Raw genomic sequence first — 18,793 nt, 5'->3', positions numbered from 1 at the left:
CCCACCTGCCCTGCTCCCACCTGGACCCAACTAGTACTTACCAGGGACTGGAACCTGGGCTTTAGCTGATGCCTTTCATGAGCCTCAGTGTGGCCCTCTGGAAGGAATGCCAGAGGGCAGGAGATTGTCTCAGCTTAATAGCCCAAGCCGAGGCACATGGTGGGGCATGGTGGGGGCCGCAGCGGGGCCTCAGGCTCCTCAACATGAGCCTGCGAACAGTCCCGCCCATCCCAGGGCCAGGCACTGCAGCGCTGGCAGAACCTTCTCATTTCACACTGTGGAAACCTGAAGCCCAAGGTCCAGGTCAGCCAGCTACTAGCAACAGGTGGGAGAATGTGAAAATACCCATTTTACACATGGAAATAAGACAAGAGGTGAAAGGACCTGTGTGGGGATTCTGCAGATGGGGCAAGCCACATCTGCCCCACTCCACTCCTGCCACCTCCCAGGCACAGGGACCCAAATCCTCAAGAGACCATAAAGTCTGTGAGAAGCACCAGGTTTAATATTAAAATCTTTCCCTTAAGAAAAAAAAGTACACGGATAGGAAAATTTGATGGCATACAAAATAGTACTTCTTCTGTATAAATGTGAGTTAATGTGAGTCCTAAAAATACTTGTAGACCTAGATGATCATATCTTTGGTACCATAGTGAGAACCCACTCTGTCTGCAACCAGGCTTCAAGGGCCCTGGGCAGGGGGCGCCGACCAGCATCAGAGGGCTTGGGCCCCAGGAGCTGCTCTCCCCTCCCACCCTCCGAGCCCTTCCCTTGCTGGTGCTCTTAGCCACAGCCCTCACTTCCCTGGCACCTCTGGTGCCCACTGCTGGGCTGCAGCTGGCAGACACTGTGAGATGAGCAGGCCTGGGCAATGATGAAGCCATCCCCCTGAATATTGCCTCGGGGACGTGGCAACTGTCAGGTTGAGAAGGTAAACCCTGAAGTACCCAGCTCTTGTACTCCTTTCTCAGGTTCCCTAACCAAGGCTTCTTGTCCTTTCTGGGGGTCCCTGGGGACCCTCACTGTCTGTTATGCCTGCAGCACAGACCTGGACAGCAGGTGCCAGAGTGGTGGGCTGCACAAGGTAGTCTGATTTGCCCTCTCTTCCTCCTTTGCCCTGGACAGCTCCAGAGGTCATTATGGGTGCCAAAAGGGTCCCGTGGTCTTTCCATGTCCCTAGGGCAGCTGCTGGGGGCTTTCCAAGACACTGTCACTCTGAGTCAAGGCCTGGGCAGCTGGTCTTTTGAGACTTGCTGGGGATCTGAGGACGGGGCAGGTTCCTGAATGCCTGGAATATGATATGTGGTCTGGAATCTCCCCAGACCCCAGTTGATCCCCAGGATGGAAGTTTAGGGTATTTAGATTTGCTTCATCTGGGCAAGTATGCAACCCTCTGGAATATTCTAGAATGTTAGTGCTGGCAGGGCACCAGAAGTCAATGAGTCCAACTTGCTTATTTCCCAAGAGGGAAAACAGGCCCAGAAAGGGCAAGGAATTCCTCCAAGGTCTCATAGCAGGTCCAGTGCACATATTGGTCCACAAATTTGTCCACACATGTGGATATTTCTCGCAGGTACATCAAAGCACGTAGGGCCCGCCTGGCCCTGGAGACTCTGCTGGGTGGAGTAAGACTGGAAGTGATGGAAAAAAAGACTCTGGGACTTGTGGGGCCGGGAAGGTAAGGACATGGGCACCTTTATGGCATGGTGTGTCCCTAGTGCCCGGGACAGGGGCTGCAGGCCAGGGTGTCCTATTGCTTGGCTCTGCCCCCAGCGTTTATGAAGCATGAACGGCCCCAGACCAGCTCGGGCCTGGGAAAGTGAGACTGGTATGGAGGGGAGGTGGCTTCTGGATGAGGCTACACTGCCCAAGGCCAGGTCCCAGCTCAGCGGGAGCCGGGAATGTCAGGGTTGCTTACCCAGCTCTCGGGCGGATAGAAGTGCAAGGAGAGAGCTGCAGCTCCTTGAGGGGCAGCCAACGCACCAGAAGAAAGGTTAGTTCACCACCTCCTGAACCTTGAGAATCTCCCTAGGGATTTCAGCCTCCCCACCTGTCACCCAGACTGTGTCACCAAGCCTAACTTCCCCCATCTTACAGACGGGGAAACTGACTCCTTCAGGAGAACCCTGGCTCGGAGTTACATGCCTCCCCCAAGGCAGAGGGCTGGTCACAGCCGGTGCAGTTCTCTGGCCTCCTAAGCCAGCCCCAGGGGTTGGGGTGCAACATGCCAAGGACAAAGGCTTTCCAGAAGGGGACAGCTTATGGGAGCATCCTGGCTGATGAGTGGCCAGGACATGCCAGGAGGTGCTGGGTGCTGGGAGGTAGATGGGGAGCTCTGGGCAGGGCAGGCTGGGGACCAGCCCCCTACAGGAGGCTGTCTTCTGTCTCGGTCCGAGGCCTGGGGCAGCTTGAATCCTGTGGCCGCTCTGGCTCTGGCTCCACCTGGGGCTCGAGCTGGGACTCTGGCTCTGGTTCCTCCTGGGGCCCCAGGGGGCTGTCACAGGAGATGGTAGAGGAGGTGTGGACTTCATTCAGGGTGGAGCTGGAAGCAGAAACAAGTGATGAGGGGCTGGGAGGGAATCACGGCAATGTGTAGCAGTACTCAAGAGCTTTCTGTGCCCACGCTGTGCCACACACCTCACACATTTCAGTTCATTTAATCCTTATAAAGTCCGTGTAGGGCAGGCACTGTGCAGCAAATGCATCCAGAGCTGTGACGTCATTGCCCTGCGCTACTCACTCCCCGCCCATTAGCACTCCACCCCTGCACTCCTGAAGGTACACATTTTCTCGGTTAATCCTCACAACCACCTTCAAATAGACGTGCTTTTATTATTTTCACTTACACATAAAGAAACTGAGGTTCAGAGAGAAAGCAGCTTCTCTTAGGGCACAGGACAGGGCCAGCATTTACACCCCAAGCTGTCTAAGCTCCGAGCTTAACTCCTCTACACACTAGCTACCTGGAGCCTTGGAATATTAGCTCCCTAAACAGGCGGGAGGGCCTTGGAAGTTTCTAGGGCTCTTGGAAAGACGAGGCTCACAGAGAAGGTGCCTGGCCAGGGCCCCCAGCAGCTAGTGGGAGAGCTGGGGCTGGAATGCAGCCTGGGCTCCTGCCACTTCACCACAGGGCAGGTCTGGTTTTCGGGGTGGCTCTGGCCTCATAGGGAACCCTTCTCTCCAGCTGAGGGAGATCCTGTCTGAACATCAAATCCAGGCAATAGCTGGGCCTTCCTCCAAAGCCCTCCCAACCCGAACTTCACCACATGCCAAGGCAAAAGGAAAGCACAAATCTCCCTCCCACTCTGAATTCTTGCCTGAACCCTTATAGGCACTTCTGCCTGCTACAACCATGCCAGGCTCCAGGGACCCTCAGCACATGGTGCTGAAGGACAGACCACAGGCCTAGGGCTGGTGATGACCCCAGCGTAATATATAGGGTGCTGAGGATGCTAATTAGATTTTCTACTTTTCCCCTTGGGGCCAAAACAGGACCTAGGGAGAGGACAGAGTTGATGGCCCATGGGGGCTCCTTCAAAGGAAACAGCTACCTTGCAGCTAAGTCCCAGCCCGTGCTTTCCCTTACCAGTCTGTCCTTTCCAGAAGAGGTTATCAAAGTTCAAATGAGTTCAATATTCTTTTCTCCTCACTGGCAGGAATACACATATATTCACCCTAGGTAACTTACTTCTAAGGCAAGTCTGACAGCATGAAGACACAGACAGACAGACAGACACAAACACTATGCACGCTTGGGCCCCAGGCCAGAGTGGCTACCTGGCAAGGCTGGGGGAACCCTCCAGTGGGCCCTCATCAGCAACCTCGGGTTTGGGGTCAGGCAGGGGGATGATATAGTCATTGTCACCCTCATTGGGCTGCACAGCAGTGTAGAGGACGGAGCTCGTGTCCAGAGGAGATCGGAGGCCATGGGAGCCAGGCAAGCGGGCTTGGGACCGAAGGACAGCTGGGTGGTCACTCCTCAGAAACTCCTCATCCACCTGCTGGTACTTCTGCTCCGCAGGGCAGGGAGAACCCAAGAAACAGGGCGGGTCACACCAGAAATGCTGTTCAGGATCATCTGACAGGTGATGACCTGCCCCCTCCTGCCTTGTGTGAATAGGGCAACTGGTGCTCAGCCAGAAAGAATAATCACCTGAAGACACCCAGCCAAGCTGTTCCCCACCAGCATCTCACAAGACAAGGTGAGCTGAGGGCCATCCAGGCTGGGGGCAGCTAGTGCAGAGGTGCAGCCTTTTATCCTGCTCAAGCCCCTTCAGTGGGGCCTCAGCTCCCCAACCACTGTACAATGCCAGTCCCACTCCATCCCGCCGGCCCTGAGCCATAGCGGGCATGGGTGGGAATGGGGTCAGGGAAAGGGCTGTCTATGCCAGAGGGCACATGCAGCTCCCCGCGCTCTAGACCCCACTGTCGGACATGGGGGGCTTGCAGGCCCTGCTGGCTCCCTGTGCTTTGTATGAGCCTGGAATAGGGCTCAGGGCCCTCGTGTGGCTCGGGCTTGCTGAAACTTGTGAAGGAGCAGAGGCACGGGAAGGGAGCAGGATGAAGGTGGCTGTAGGCTCCCTTTCCCCACTTTACATATATCAGCTTCCATGTAGGATTCCATTTTGAAACACTGTGCTGCTAAAATAAGCTAAACTTCCAGTTCCAGCCCATCTCTTACCAGCACCAACTGGAAACTGAGGCCTAGAGAAGGTAAATGAGGATCCCCCAAACACCGGCCCGACACACAGAGCCTTGTACCAAGTGGCTGACTTCTGGACCAGAACTCTCCATTCCCTCCCCTCCCCCCTACCCCCCTTATGCCCACCCCCCCGCTTCAACTTACCTTTTTGTAACCCTCACCCAGCAGTCTCTCAAGAAGCAGCACCAGCTGGGAGAAGGGGGGCCGAATCTCAAACTTCTCTCCCCAGCACTTCCGCATGATCTCGTAACTGGAAGAGGTGCAGAGGGTCAGGGGTCTGGCTCGTGGGCCGCCCTCTCCTGGAACAAGGTGAGCAGGAGGGCAGGTGGACAGGTGGTGTTTTCCCCAATATGGCACCTGGATATTCACTTGGGAAGCCATCCCTCCACCAGGGTTTCCCTGGGGTGGACCACACCTTGGTGAGCACAGGACCCCCAGGTCTGGCCAGTAAGACTTTTCTTCCCCTCAGCTGTTTGGCTGGTTAATGCATGGGCATGTGACCCCAGCTGAGCCCCCAGCTGACAGTCAGCGCAGGAACTTCTGCTGGAAGTATGGTGAAACCGGCTAGGATGCAGCCATTTGGCCTGAGAAGGAGGCCAGTGCAAAGGGAAGCCCTAGGGTAAAACCATTCCTGATGACATTATCTGAACACCTAGATCCAGCTATACCTAGGTTTTCTAGATCTTTGAACTAACAGATCATTTTGGCTTAACCTAGTAAAGTTGAGTATCTATTGTCTGCACCCAAAAAATCCTCCCACGTGCCCCACTCACATCTCATCGGAAGCATGGGCAGGCTGGGCCATGCGGTAGCCCCGCTTGATAGCATTGTAGAATTGCTCATTCATGGGCAGCTCTGGATAAGGGGTGCCACCTATTGGGGAGCAAAAATGAGACACACAGGCTCAGGGGTGTTGGAAAAGTGGCAGCTACCCTCTTCTGGGGTACAGGGAGAGGGAGAGGCACACTAGCCCTGGTGTGGGTGAGGGAGCAGGACCCTGACGTTGGGAAATGTGGGCTCCTTCATGGCCTGTGGAAAGAGACTGCAACCCTCCCCAGAATCAGAGACCCAGAGAACACCAGGGCCAAGCAGGCTTTTTGATGTCACTGTCTAAACCCCTTGATGCCCAGATGGAGAGGTAAAGAGATCCAGAGATGGCAAGGGACTTGCCCAGTTTACATAGCATCGAGAAAGAAGCAGAGCTGGGACTTGAACCAGAGCCCCCATCCCCATTCCAGAGCCTTGCCACAGCCCCACCAAGCAGGGAAGGGCACGGTCAGGGTGGACGCTGTGCCATGCCACTGAGGCCTGGGGGGAGAGGCAGTGTACCCAGGGTGAAGATCTCCCAGAGCAGGATCCCGAAGGACCACACGTCGCTCAGGGTGGTGTAGAGGCTGTTGAAGATGCTCTCGGGGGCCATCCACTTCAGAGGCAGGAAGGTCTGCGGGAGGGCAGAGGGCCGCTGAGTGCAGGGGGTGCCAAGCCCCACCGTGCCTGGGCGTGGGAGGGAGGCCTGGTGGTCCTGGCCCAGCTCCCTCCCACCTGCTGACCTCTGAAAGCCCCCCCTGCAGGCACTCAGCTCCCATGCACACACAGTGCTGCCAGAGGATCACCCAGGCCAGTGCCCTTTCACATAAGCTGGGGACATAGCAGCTCCTACCCTTGGGGGAAAGCTCCAGGGTCTGGAGCCCCTCATGGAACAGGCCCCTTGGCAGACCCCAGGAGAGGCCCCTGGCCAGGTTGGTACAGGAGTGGGAGAGCCAGGGACATGCCAAGGTGCCACCCGGCTCTCATTCTGCTGCCTTAGATCTCTGGGCCTACAGCTCTGGGGCTCACTGTCCCCTGTGGAAAGTGGGGACATGACTGAGAGGTAGAATGGTTACATTTAACCACATACCACCTGCCCCTTCCTGCTGTGGCCTGGGCTTCTTCCCCTGCCCACCACTGCCCCTGGAACACTGGGCCTGCCCCCTGCCGTGACCAGTGAGTCTGGGCCCCTGGCCTGCCCCCGCAGGTCTCAGCGTCTGTCCCCCTCACCCCATGCACAGCTGGTGGCTTCTCTTCCTGTCCCTGCACACAAGGCTAGATGGGCAAAGCCTGTTGCTGCTGGCTGGGCCACGCCCTGAGGAGCACCGGCCTGCTCGGCACAGGCAGCAGCCACCCTGACCAGGAGGGCAGCCGTTCCTCGAGTCAGGGAAGGTACTCACACTGCCTTTGGAGATGTAGTTCGAGTCACGCATGATGTCACGGGCCAGACCAAAGTCACAGATCTTGACAAGCTTGCCCTCACAGATGAGCACATTCCTGGCTGCCAGGTCCCGGTGCACACACTAGGTTGGGGGAGACAGGAGCTGAGGCCTTGGGAGCAATTGTGGGAAAAGACCCTCCATGTTAAGGGCTTTGGGAAAAACACACCACTGTACAGGTGAGAGGGGCCACACAGTGAGAGGGCATTACCTGTCCTCACCCACCAGAGGGGACACAGCTGCCATATGTAGCCGTGTACTTGTGCCCCTGGAACTTGAGCCCCTGGGACGCTGGCTGGCTGGGGGCCCACCTCCTCATGACCCCACTCTGCCCACCATGACCATACATACGTTCTTGGAGGCTAGGAACTCCATGCCGTTGGCCACCTGGTAGCTGAAGCCCACAAGATCCATGTAGCTAAGCACTGGGGACTCGTCGATCAGAGTCGCCCGGCAGGTCCTCTCGGGAGCTAGGGGACAGCAGAAGGTCACCTGCCATCTTTTCTCTCCCAGTGGCCCACAGAACCCCTACCCTGTCACTCATGGAGGGTGAATGTCCAATACAGGTGGCTACTGATGCTAAGTATCCCCCAAAATGAAAACAATTTCTAAATATATAACTTAAAGCTCTCCTACTTATCAGTGCTCTCACTGGCCAGCAGATCCTTTGTCACTAGCCCTGGGCCGCCGTTGGCCAGTCTGCTTCTCAGGGACACCGGAGAAGCCTGGGGCCTATTCTTTGTAGACCACCCTTCCTCAAGGCCCCAGGAAGCCAGGTGCTCCCCTGCCCTGACTCCTCCCCTCCCCGTGGGCCATGTGCATACTTCTGGACCCAGAAGTGGGGGTTCATATTAGGGCTACACCACACAGCAGGTTTGGGCAGGTAGCTAGCCTCAGTTTCTGCATCTGTGAAATGGGCACAAGGCCACCTTTCTCCCAGAACTGTTGCCAGGCCAGGCATGAGAAAGACTTTCAAAAGAATGCATCACTGTACACGTGTGAGGGCCATGCAGGTGTGAGGATACTGCACCCACCTGAGGGAACATAGTTATCATAAGGGGCCATGGAGTTGGAGGGGTCAATGTCTGCATATTTGATGTCTCCTTTCATGTCCAACATGGGAACGTAGTCCACCGACTCATCCTTACTCATGTCCATGTAGCCACCGTCACTCTCCCCAGGCAGGGACACGTGGCTGGTGGTGAGAGGAACATCACAAATGGAGAGGCCCCCCGCCTGCCCCCTTAAGGGTAGAGCACGGAGCCCTGCAGTGGGAATGGGGCCTGGAGCCGGGGAGCACCGGGTGCTCACTGTGGAAGGGGAAGGAGACCCCACAACACGGGGACAGTGTGAGAGGCCAAGGGGTCCCATCTGCAAAGTGCCTAGCACAGGGCCTGGCACACTGCGGACAGTCAGTCGGAGGCAGCTGACCCCACCATTATCATCACCCTTATTGTGATGCCCTCTCCTGGGGCGGCCAAGTCCCAGGCCAGGACTGGCTTGTGAAACAGTTCTGGCTCGGGGGCGACTCTGCCTGCCCTGGCCTCAGCATCCTGTCCTGGACAAGGAGGGAGTGGGTGGTGGCTCCTCAGGGCTCCCCAGAGACTCAGTTCTCCAGCCTGCCTCCTAGTACCTGGGCAGGGTGAGGCCGGCTGGCAGGGCGTTGCTGTACAGCTCGGTGCTGGGCGGGCAGCACTTGTCAGGGCAGCGCTGCAGGAAGGTGTGCTTATTGCGGTGCAGGTAGTCCCCCAGGTCACCATAGCGGCAGTATTCAGTGATGATGTAGATGGGCCCTGCAGAGGGACAGGCGCAGGGACAGTCCCCAGGGAGGCCACAGGCTTCCCGGTGGGGGGCTGACAAGGGGCCACTTAGGGGAGAGGCAGTTTGGTAAGACAGCGAAGAGGCTCGGGCACCAGGCAGACCTGGCTTCTTTCCCTGCCTCTGACTTGAGCAAGACACTTAGCCTCCCTGAGCCTCACTTGCCTCATCTGTTAAATGGGGCCAACAATACCCACCTCAAAGGGCCGTCATGAGTGCTCAGGAGATAATGTTTTGTCAGAGCATTAGCTCGGCTCACAGCCTGGCACACAGCACATGCAGTGTTAGCTGCTATGCATAGGCTTTCATGCTAAAGCTTATTTTGGAGGCCAGTATATAAAGTAAAAAAAGGCAACTGTGTATCATCAGATGACTAAGTTTGAATACAATACATTTAAAGTCAACCACTGGGAATAGAAAGATATTGATGAAAGCAAAAATTTTGAAATGGGCGGTCGTTGCAGAAATAAATTGACCTATGTATGTGACATGCTTCTGTATTTTGTTTTGGTTGCACAATACTTAGGAAAATTCCAAATCTCACAATAATCAGCTGCAAATGGCACTTGTTGCAAATGGCCCACCTGAAGGTGCCAGAGGATAACATTTCCTCCTGGCCTAACTTTCAATCAGAGCTTCAAATAAACCCACGTGGCTGGACAGACTTTATTCTGACCTGAATGAAAGACCATCCCAGTAAGCATGCTGGTGGTCTCCAGTGGTGGGGACATAATTCATTTCAGTGTCACATGAACTGTAATTTTTTACAGTTTTTAAAGTGTATTGTGAAATTTAAAAAACATCAGAGGATCCCTTGATTTGGAAACGACTGGGACTGGGGAGTTGAAGAGTCCTTTGGCCTTGAAGGTGTGATTGTGTGGGTTTGTAAACCCCACACCCATCTGGTGTGTGAAGTGAGCGCAGCGGACAGGATGGGCACAGAACCTGTTGCCCATGGACTGGGCAGGGATGGGAAGCAGCCAGGCCTTGGCTGCTGGCATGTTCCAGAATCCTCTGGAGAGTGGGTTTGGTACCTCCTTTGGTGCAGGCCCCCAGCAGGTTGACCACATTCAGGTGGGGTCCGAGGTGACTCATAATCTTTAGCTCTGACATGAGGGCTTGCTTCTCACTGCTGCGGGCCGTGGCTGAGGGAGAGACGGGCACAGTTGCTGAGGCCTGAAGAGGCCCACCAGCCTGTCCCAACCCTTCTGCCCCGCCCTGTGTTATAAGAACGAGGTGTTCCAGGGTGGTCAGGACCCACATGCAGGGGGAAGGGAAGAGGCTGGGAGGAAGGGGAGGAGGGGAGAGGCACCCATGGGGGAGGGGCAGGTGAGGAAGCTTCTTTCCCAAAGCAGACGCGGGCGCAGAGCTGGCTGCAGTGTGGCTACACCTCTTGTGCCTAGTGAATAGGGATCGGGCCTGCTCTGGGGGAGCCTGTACACACAGCAGAGGCAGGGGCAGGGGCAGATGTGAGGGAGAGACAGGCTCCCAGGACTCACATTTCAGCATCTTGACAGCCACTTTCATCGTGGCCTGTGAATGACTCAGGCCGTGAGCCGTGGCCTCCACCACCTGCCCAAAGGCCCCGGAGCCCAGGGTGCGTCCTGGGGTAGAAGTGACCCCTCAGCTCCAGGCCCAGCAGGAAGCTGCATCCCCCACCCTCACCGAGGTCAGTCCCTCAAGCCATCCTGGATTTAGGTGTTTCCTCCAAGAAGAAATCATAGTGTTTCAAGGTTCTTCCTGGTGTCTCATCTAAGTGCTGCCTGCTTTCTGGCCCATCTTTGTCCCTGGGAAGACTTCTTCTCTCCCCAGAGGGGAGCACAACTCCTCTACACCCCTCAGCATCTCCAGCTAGACTGAGCACAGGCTGGCACTCAGCCTGTCCTCAATTAATACTTCCTTTCTCACCATGAGAGAGGCCCATCTAATGCAGTCACAGGATCATAGGGTCTTAATGTGAACAGTCCCTGAGGGATTGTCTTGCTCCCCACTATTCAGGGAGGACACCAAGGGCCAGAGAAGGTAAGACATTAGCCCGAGGCCCCAGAGCTAGGCATGGCAAGGCTGGAACCAGACCTCAGGTAGTCTTCCCACCTGCCTCAAGTCCCAAGTGCCTGGTGAGGCTTCCCAGGACTGACCGAGCACAAGCTGGTCCCGTGGCAGCTCCCAGGTGGAGTCGTAGGGCAGCTGCATAGGGTCCACGTAGATATACTCATGGCCATCAGAGCTGACAGACTCAATCACCTTCCATCGGATTTCATAACGTGGCTTCTGCAGAACCAGAAATGGATCATTAAAGGGGGTCTGGGCCTTGAGGCCCACTAGGTCCAGCCCCTTACGGATGGAACAGAGGGGGCAGGAGACCCTGAGACCCACAGAGTGGCAGAGGCATATCTGAAGTCACATAGCAAGTTATTGATAGAGCCAGGGTCTTCATGGGCTCAGTGAGGACAGGTGCCAAAGGCCCCAGATGGGGAGTGGCTTAGGAGCAGCTGACAGCCATGGGCGCCCTCCTTGTCAGAACCTCCGCACTAGCTTCTCCTAGAGCATCAGCTGCTCTTCAGATGGGAGCTGAGGGGCAGGCAGCCCTGCAAAGGGACACAGGCAGCAGCCCTTTGGGGATGTGGCTGGCCCCAGCCCCATGCTGGAGCAGTCACAGCGGGAACCTCAGAGACATGTAACCTTAGAATGCTGAAATCACAGGATGTTGGAATCACAGGACTGGAATCTTAGAATGATAGAATTATGGGGTGCTGCAATCCTAACTCGGAATCTTAAAATGTTGGAATCATATGATGGTGAAATCTCAGGACAGAACATTGAAATTACAGATCAGTAGGATTAAAATGCATTTCAGTAGAACTGTGAGAGTCCCTGTGGGTGAGAGGTGGAAGAATCTGGAGCCCATGTAGTCCCAGCTCTATGGCTGGGATGGATGATGTCTGAGCAGAACCCTGGGTACAGAGCAGAGGCTGGGAGCCCTGGATGGCCTGGCCCAGGCTGCGGGGGTGGAGAGAGTTCAGCCACCCAGTGTCACCTGAGCTTCGTGCTGGGCTTGGACATGGCCTGATCCTGCAGCATTTGAGGAAAGCAGAGGAAGTCCATGCAAACAGATGGTGTGCCAGTCTGCACCCACTAAGCTCGGGTGGGGGTTTACCTTCTGCCAAAGCATGATGAGGATGATGAGGGAGATGATCATGAGCACCACCAAGGCCAGGATGGCTGAGATCACCACCACCTTAAAGGGCAGAGCTGGAGGCAGAGACAAGAGCTGGCCATAAGCAGACAGGGAACTTGGCTCATGCCACCTCTGACACCACGAGACCCTCTGTGCCCATTCTGCCCAGAACAGAACCCCCACCAACCACAGCCTAGGATGTCAGGCTCTCAGCCTCTCCTCTAGGCCTCACCACCAGGCTCCCATAAATACCCCATGCCCCTCAGTAACCCTCGCCCTCAGATCGCTCCCAGCTCCACCCCCTCAGCCCTCCGAGGGATCAGTTCAGCTCCCAGTGGCTGTGCTTGGCTCACCTCGCCTTTGACTCCATGCCCTTGTTGGAGCTGTCACAGCTAGGAAAGAGCCTGGCCAAGGGACCTGCTGCCTGATGAAGCCAGACTGCAGAAAGGGGCCTGTCTCCTCCTCTCGTCCACACCAAGTGCCCAGCGGGGTGAGGTAGTGATGGCAGTTATAAAGTGCACCCCGCAGGGAACAGGCATGATGAGCAGGGCTCACTCTGGGCCTCCCAAACCTCGAGGCTCCTTCAGAGTCAGGCCTCATCCTCTTTGCTGCACACATTCCCGTTCCTTGGTACTCCCTCCACGTCCACCCCAGTCAGGCCCTCATCTCCCCTGTCCTGCCCCAATGCCACCCATGGGTTTTCCTGGGAACTCATTCCCTCCTCTTCAGGGCCCCAGACCAATGTCACTCCTCTTCTCCCTACCCCACCAGGCCACACAAGCGGGTCCTGGGAAGGAGCCATCTGAGGAAAAAGAGGAGGCTTCGCCCAGCCGTGGCAGTTGCCCCGAGCTGTGACGGGTGCATGGCTTTCCCCTCAGGTACACACAAAACTTCACTTCTGTCTTGTTCAGAACTGGTCTGCAGGCGCCCACTTGCTCAGGGATATGTGTGTAGGAGTGTGGATGAGATAAGGCACTAACTGTCCCACACAGGGCAGGGGGCAGGGGCCAGGTCTGTGCATGGAGAGGCACATGAGTGTGCAAGCCCATGACCTGCCTGCTATTAAGTGTGCCCCAAATGTCCTGCACAGCCTTCCGAGCCCTGCTTGCACTGACTTCTGCCACCTCCTGCAGCCCCTCACTGTTTGGCCCTCATCTCTCTCCTCCCCAGCCCCTAACACACACACACTCCATGCTCTGTTCAGGCTGAATTCCTTTCATCTCTTGGAGCCCACTTTGCCTCTGGACTTTTTCACAGGCCGTCCCCTCTGACCAGAACTCCATTCCTCACCAGGCTTACTCCCTAATCTGTCAGGTTTTTGAAAATGCTTTCTTTTTCCAGGACACTTTTCTGGATCCCACACCTGGGCACAGAGTCCTTCTCCCTCTAAGCTTTCCCCCCAAAATGCTGATCCTTGCAGCAGGATTGCTTAGTTCCTTATCTTCCTCTCTCTGGACTGCGGGCACTAGGAGAGCAGGCAGGGCTCGACCTTCTCCAGGGAGAACTGGGACTCCGTAAGTATTTATTGGATGAGTAAATAAGTGAATTTATGCAGTACAAGCATACAGGTACATGTATAACCAAGGACTGGCACACAGCAAAAGCATCCAGGCATTGGTAGAGACTGTTCATATGGGCAGAATTATGCATGTATGTGTCCCTTCTAACAGACCTGCATTATACAGCAGGCTTGTAGGTATAGGGATTGTGCTTGCACATTTGCAGAAAGGTGTGCTGCAGCTCCGTGCTTACAGATGTGCATGATGCCAGTTTGTACACATGCACAGGAATTGTACATGGATTGTCTGCACACATATGAGGATTGTGCACCCACACATACATGCATACAGACACTCACTCATAGATTTATATATGTGTCTAGAAATTGGACATGTTCATGTTCCTGGTTTACAAACACACCTGGTGGGTTTACACACCTAGACAGGCATCATGCATGCTTGCATACATGCTTACAGACATACCCTTTCAGCTTTATGCATGTATCTGGGGATTGGACATTCTTGACTACGTGGTTTACAAATCTACACTCAGAGGGTTTGCACCTGTGTCCAAGGATCAGGCACGCTCGTATACATGGTTTATCGTGCACACAGAGTGTACGTACCCTAGGCATAAGGAACTAGTGCTACTCATAGCCATGGCTAATAGACATGTACTGGCGGACGTACATATGTTTGCCAATATTGTGCTGTTGTGTAAGTGCATGGAAGGAACGTGCACTGGTGGGTTTCACACACAATGCTCCTGAGTGCCCATGGACATGCGGACTCTGGTCCGCTGTGGGTGCACAGGCATAGTCCCAAGGATGGTGGCTGGGTTGAGGTGGGGGTGAGGGGTCGCCAGGGGCTGCCGAAGCTGGAGGACTCACATTGTGGCACCACGGTGACCTCCTGAATGTCGTGGCCCAGCAGGTTTTGCAGCGTGCAGCGCACCGACAGTGGCTGATCCACACGGTGCAGGCGCAGTGTGCTCACCACCTCAAACTCCTGCTCCTCAGCCCAATAAGTCACATTAGTCTCCAGCTGGCTCTCCTCCTCAGAACTGTTACCCAATGGCATGGGTGGCAGTTCGCGTGGACACCTGCCAGGACAGCCAGCCAGGTCGGCTTTCAGTCCCTGCCCTATGCAGGAAGGGAAACTGAGGCCAAAGGCAGGCAGCGCCACGGGGTGGTGGTGGAAGGAGACCTGACGCCTCCAGTCTCTGCGACTTTCTGCTGCCTGATCCTGAGCTGATTCATCTATGGTTCCTAGACTGACCATTAGGGGGCGCTCCTACCCCAGGCCTGAGAACCCTGGATTGCAAAAGCTACTCCCTTCAGTTGAAACAGTCAAGGAAAAGGGACAATTCTGATGATGCAGAGCGCCTCCAAAAAGTCACATCTGGATGTGACTCTAGCCTGGAACAATGCGGCCAGAGGAAGAAGCTGGACTAGATGATCATCACTGGGCCCTTCCTACCAGCTATGAGTACCCTGGGGGACTGAGGCTTATGATCTACTCGCCTTTTGAGGTTGCTGCAGGTAGACCAGGTGAGGTGTGGCTGGGGCATGCCCCGGCCTCGGCAGCGGACTGTCTGCTCCCCACTGGCAGGGTGGCTCTCACTCAGCTCCAGAACACGGACAGGCACTGCATGGAGGAGACATTGCCAGGAGGTGGGAAGGTCAAACCAGGCAGCCAGTGAGGTAGGCCCTCAGGGAGGGCCCCGCCCCCCGCCCAGGGTCTCCCCTGGGGGAAGGGAGGTGCACACTGCAGGTGAACATTAAATACCAGGAATGACTGTGAAAACTGACAGATCCCGCTTCTGGGTACTTCAAAGGGAAAGCCTCAGCAGGGTGCTAGTCTGTCTTTAACACCTCTCTGAGATTTGCTAATCTTCCTTTTAACAGAGAGAGCAGGCCTGAGGATCTGAGGGAGTCCTGGGAAGGCTAGGGTATGAAGCTAAATTTAATAGCATTGTTTTGTTGTCTCGGAGTTTACTTTAGTGGTTGCTTTATATTTATGACATGTGATGCTGATTTTCCACCTGGGATTGAGAGCTTAAATTCTCTTTCAAAATAAATTTATTTTTAGAAAGTTAATCGACAAAACGTTAACTCATTATTGTGTCATTCCTCTGCTCAAAACCCTGCGATGGCTCTTCATTTCAGTCACAGTAAAAGCCAAAGTCCATACAAGAGCCCAGGAGGACCTTCGTGATCTGCCCCCCCAGCCCCCAACTACCCTATCTCCCCTATGAGCTCGTCCCCCACATTGTCCCCCTCACTCTGTTGCAGCCATGCAGGCCTTTCTGCTATTGCTCCTGCCTGGGTACCCTTTCCCCAAATAGCCACTTGGATAATGCCCTCACCCTGAAGTTGTTACACAAACATCATCCCTACGAGTCCACCCCCACCATCCTATTTAAAATTGCAAACTTCACTGAGCTCCTGCCCCCAGAACTCTCAATACTCCCTTTCCAGCCCTTTTTTTCAGCTTTTTTTTTTTCTTCTGCAGCACTTGTTAACTTCTAAACTTCTCCATAACGGGCTCTTTTTTTTTCTCTACTGGTGAATGTTTGTCTTCCCCCACTAGTATGCAAGTGCCACCAGGGCAGAGCCTCCAAAACCGTGAACAGACTGGTACATTATAGTTGCTCAGCAAAGATCTAGCTAACGAATAGTGTAGTATAAGTAGTAGCTAAGAAGGAAAAATCATGGCATTGGTATATGAATGCCTGAGGTTTTGGAAACACTAATCTAGCCTAATGACCTCCTTTTATAGCTGGGGAAACTGAGGCCCAGAGAGGGGATATGCCAGGTTTACAAGGCAGTGGGACAGTGTCAGAGCTCAACCTAGAACCCAGTCCCTCTCTTGCTCTGTCTAGGGAGAGGGAGTGGGGGTGGGAGAAGCAGGAGAGGAAAGCAGGGTGGAGAGCCCCTCACCGTTGACCTGCAGCTGGAAGGAGACCTGGGCCTCAGCGTCCTCATGGAAGGCCCGCATGGTATAGTGGCCAGCCTCAGCCACCTTCACCCGCACCAGTGTCAGTTCTGACACATACCTGGGAAGCAGGACAGGTCCAGCAGTCAGAGCCGGGAGAACTCTTACAGTCTTCCCCCACCCTCCTTGTACAGGCAGGAAAAACAAGGCCCAGTGGGGGGAAAGGGCTTGCCAGGGTCACAGAGGTGACAGTAGCAGAGCCAGGACTCACATCCCCATCTCCTGAATCCCCACCCATAGGCAACACCACTGAGCTAAGAGGGAGGATTGGTTGGGGGGATGTACCCTCTCCTCCACAATTCATCTGCTTCAGAAAGGACTGACTCGCTTTATCCTAACACAGGGCACTTCTTCCTCCTGCTAATCTCCAGCCTTAGGGTTACCTTTCAGGTTTAGATGGAACCCTGTTCTGCAATCATCAAGACTTTTTCTTCTCAGCTGCCCCCTGCCAGCTCCACCCGTCACAAGGACCACTAAACATCTGGGTGATCATCTGACCAGCATCTGCTTCACCGACTGGATGGGAAACCCTGGGACAGATGGCACTGTCTGTACTGGTCTCTGGAGCATCTCCAGTGCCCGGCACCGCGCCTGGCACACAGTAGGTTCTCAGGAAAGATGGGCCTAGGTTTGTGTAGTGACTGAAAGCTGTAGGCTGCCTCGCGGCTGCAGAATATGGTAATTTCAAGAATGGATTGGGCGCTGCTGCTCACCGGGTCTCAGACAGATTGCGTGTGGACAGGGCGATCTCCCCGGCGCTAGAGTCGCCCAGTGTGCGGTTTTCCTTGAACCACATGACAGTGGGCGGCGGGTAGGACTCGAACACCACCTGCAGTGTCCGGCTGCGGTGCAGCTCCGCGAACTGTACAGTGTCTAGTTCTCCCAGCAGCTGTACGTAGCCGCTCTCTGCAAGAACAGCCGTCAGGGGCGGGGCTATGCCCGGCAACCAATGAGGCAACGCCTTCAGGGGGCGGGGCTCCTGGAGCGAGGCATCAGCCTTCTGGGGGCAGGGCTTCAGGCTTAGAACTGAACCAGCCAATGGTTGTTATCCTAGCAGGGACTGAGGCTGGGTCTGGGACTGGAGTAGAGGACTAATTTAGGGCTGATGCTGGGTTGGAGGCCGGGTTTGAGATTGGAACTAGACTTGTAGTTCTTAATGGGCGTGTGGAAGAGATTAGTTGCAGCGTGGTTGAATTTTGGGCTGGGGTTGCTTGGACCTGAGACAGTAGTTGGGATTAGAAATCAGGTTGGGGCTGGTATCCTGGCTAGGTGAACAGTGTACGTGGGGATTAGGATTGGCTTTGGGCTGATACTACACTTTGGTTTGGGTTTATCCTGGAAGTGGGCTTGGACTGGCCCTAAGCCTAGAGCTGGATTGGAATGTGGTGACAGTACCCTGGAGACTGTGACAGGGTCAGGGTCCAGCTCAGAATGAGGGTTGGGGCCGAACCCAAGGGACGCACCAACCACAGTGACATTGACGGCCTTTTCATCTCGATGGTCATTCACACTCTCTGATACATTGCAGATGTAGGTCCCAGAGTCGCCCAGCTCAGCGCTGGGGATGTGCAAGATGGAGCGTATGTGGGAGGGTACACTGAAGAGGAAGTCAGTCACTGGCTCCACCAGCCGCCCACTCTGTAAGGACAGGCAGGGCAAACCCCCAGATCAGGAAGGGTCTGGGAAGTCAGGCTGCAAGTCAAGCCAGCCATCTCTACCTGCCTCTTCCTCCAGCCCTTAGTCCAGCATTACCTCCAGGCGTGGGTATATCCACTCAAAGTTGACCACCTCGTTCCCAGTCACAATGCATATGATGGTGATGTTCTCACCCTGGCGGACCACAGTCTGCACTGCATTCACTGAGACATTGATGGATGACACTGGTGGAGAGAGATTGGCTTAGGGCTGAGGAAGCACCACCAGCCATCAGCACTTTAACTTAGGGATGGTGTAAGGATCCACAGAGGTAAGGGATGACTGGCTTAGAAGATTTGTTCATTCAACAAATAGTTATTAAATACCTACTATATGCCACACACTGTTCTAGGCATTGAAGCTTTAGCAGTAAACACAACAAAGGTCCTGTCTTCATGAAGCTGACATTCTAGAAGGGGTAATAGTCTTAAAATCTAAGTACTGTCTGGGAATCTAAGTATAGGAAAAATTTACTGAGCCCAACTACACACCAGGTACCCTCTGTCTTCTGTTTTCTTTAATTTTCACAATAATCCTACTAGATAGGCAATCATTATTATCGCCATTTTATGGAAGAAGAAACAGGCTCAGAGAGATTATGTGCTTTGTACAAAGTCACTGAGATGAGAAATGGCACAAGTGGGATTCACACCCAACT

At 54.7% G+C, this 18,793-nt stretch overlaps 1 protein-coding gene across 3 annotated transcripts in view; it reads right to left on the bottom strand.

The window, feature by feature from the left end:
- Positions 1 to 483: 483 nt before the first annotated feature.
- PDGFRB (platelet derived growth factor receptor beta) overlaps positions 484 to 18,793 on the bottom strand; it is a 36,410-nt gene continuing 18,100 nt past the window's right edge. For all 3 annotated transcript variants that reach the window (XM_036994045.2, XM_036994046.2, XM_036994047.2), the window contains 19 exons: positions 18,193 to 18,320; positions 17,904 to 18,078; positions 17,154 to 17,346; positions 16,386 to 16,501; positions 14,967 to 15,090; positions 14,334 to 14,545; positions 11,924 to 12,018; positions 10,905 to 11,037; positions 10,266 to 10,370; positions 9,801 to 9,911; positions 8,582 to 8,741; positions 7,983 to 8,143; positions 7,300 to 7,418; positions 6,910 to 7,032; positions 6,032 to 6,143; positions 5,476 to 5,575; positions 4,847 to 4,952; positions 3,778 to 4,010; positions 484 to 2,542 (listed from right to left, as the gene is read on the bottom strand). In XM_036994045.2, the coding sequence (XP_036849940.2) occupies positions 2,365 to 2,542; positions 3,778 to 4,010; positions 4,847 to 4,952; positions 5,476 to 5,575; positions 6,032 to 6,143; positions 6,910 to 7,032; positions 7,300 to 7,418; positions 7,983 to 8,143; positions 8,582 to 8,741; positions 9,801 to 9,911; positions 10,266 to 10,370; positions 10,905 to 11,037; positions 11,924 to 12,018; positions 14,334 to 14,545; positions 14,967 to 15,090; positions 16,386 to 16,501; positions 17,154 to 17,346; positions 17,904 to 18,078; positions 18,193 to 18,320 (2,684 nt within the window). In that variant the 3' untranslated portion in view covers positions 484 to 2,364. The remainder of the gene's footprint in view (positions 2,543 to 3,777; positions 4,011 to 4,846; positions 4,953 to 5,475; positions 5,576 to 6,031; positions 6,144 to 6,909; positions 7,033 to 7,299; positions 7,419 to 7,982; positions 8,144 to 8,581; positions 8,742 to 9,800; positions 9,912 to 10,265; positions 10,371 to 10,904; positions 11,038 to 11,923; positions 12,019 to 14,333; positions 14,546 to 14,966; positions 15,091 to 16,385; positions 16,502 to 17,153; positions 17,347 to 17,903; positions 18,079 to 18,192; positions 18,321 to 18,793) is intronic.

This window comes from Manis javanica, chromosome 1, assembly GCF_040802235.1.
Source record: "Manis javanica isolate MJ-LG chromosome 1, MJ_LKY, whole genome shotgun sequence".
In the NCBI taxonomy this organism is placed as follows: Eukaryota; Metazoa; Chordata; class Mammalia; order Pholidota; family Manidae; genus Manis; species Manis javanica.
The sequence above is the reverse complement of the archived record's forward strand: the minus strand, read 5'-3'. Positions and strand labels throughout refer to the sequence as shown.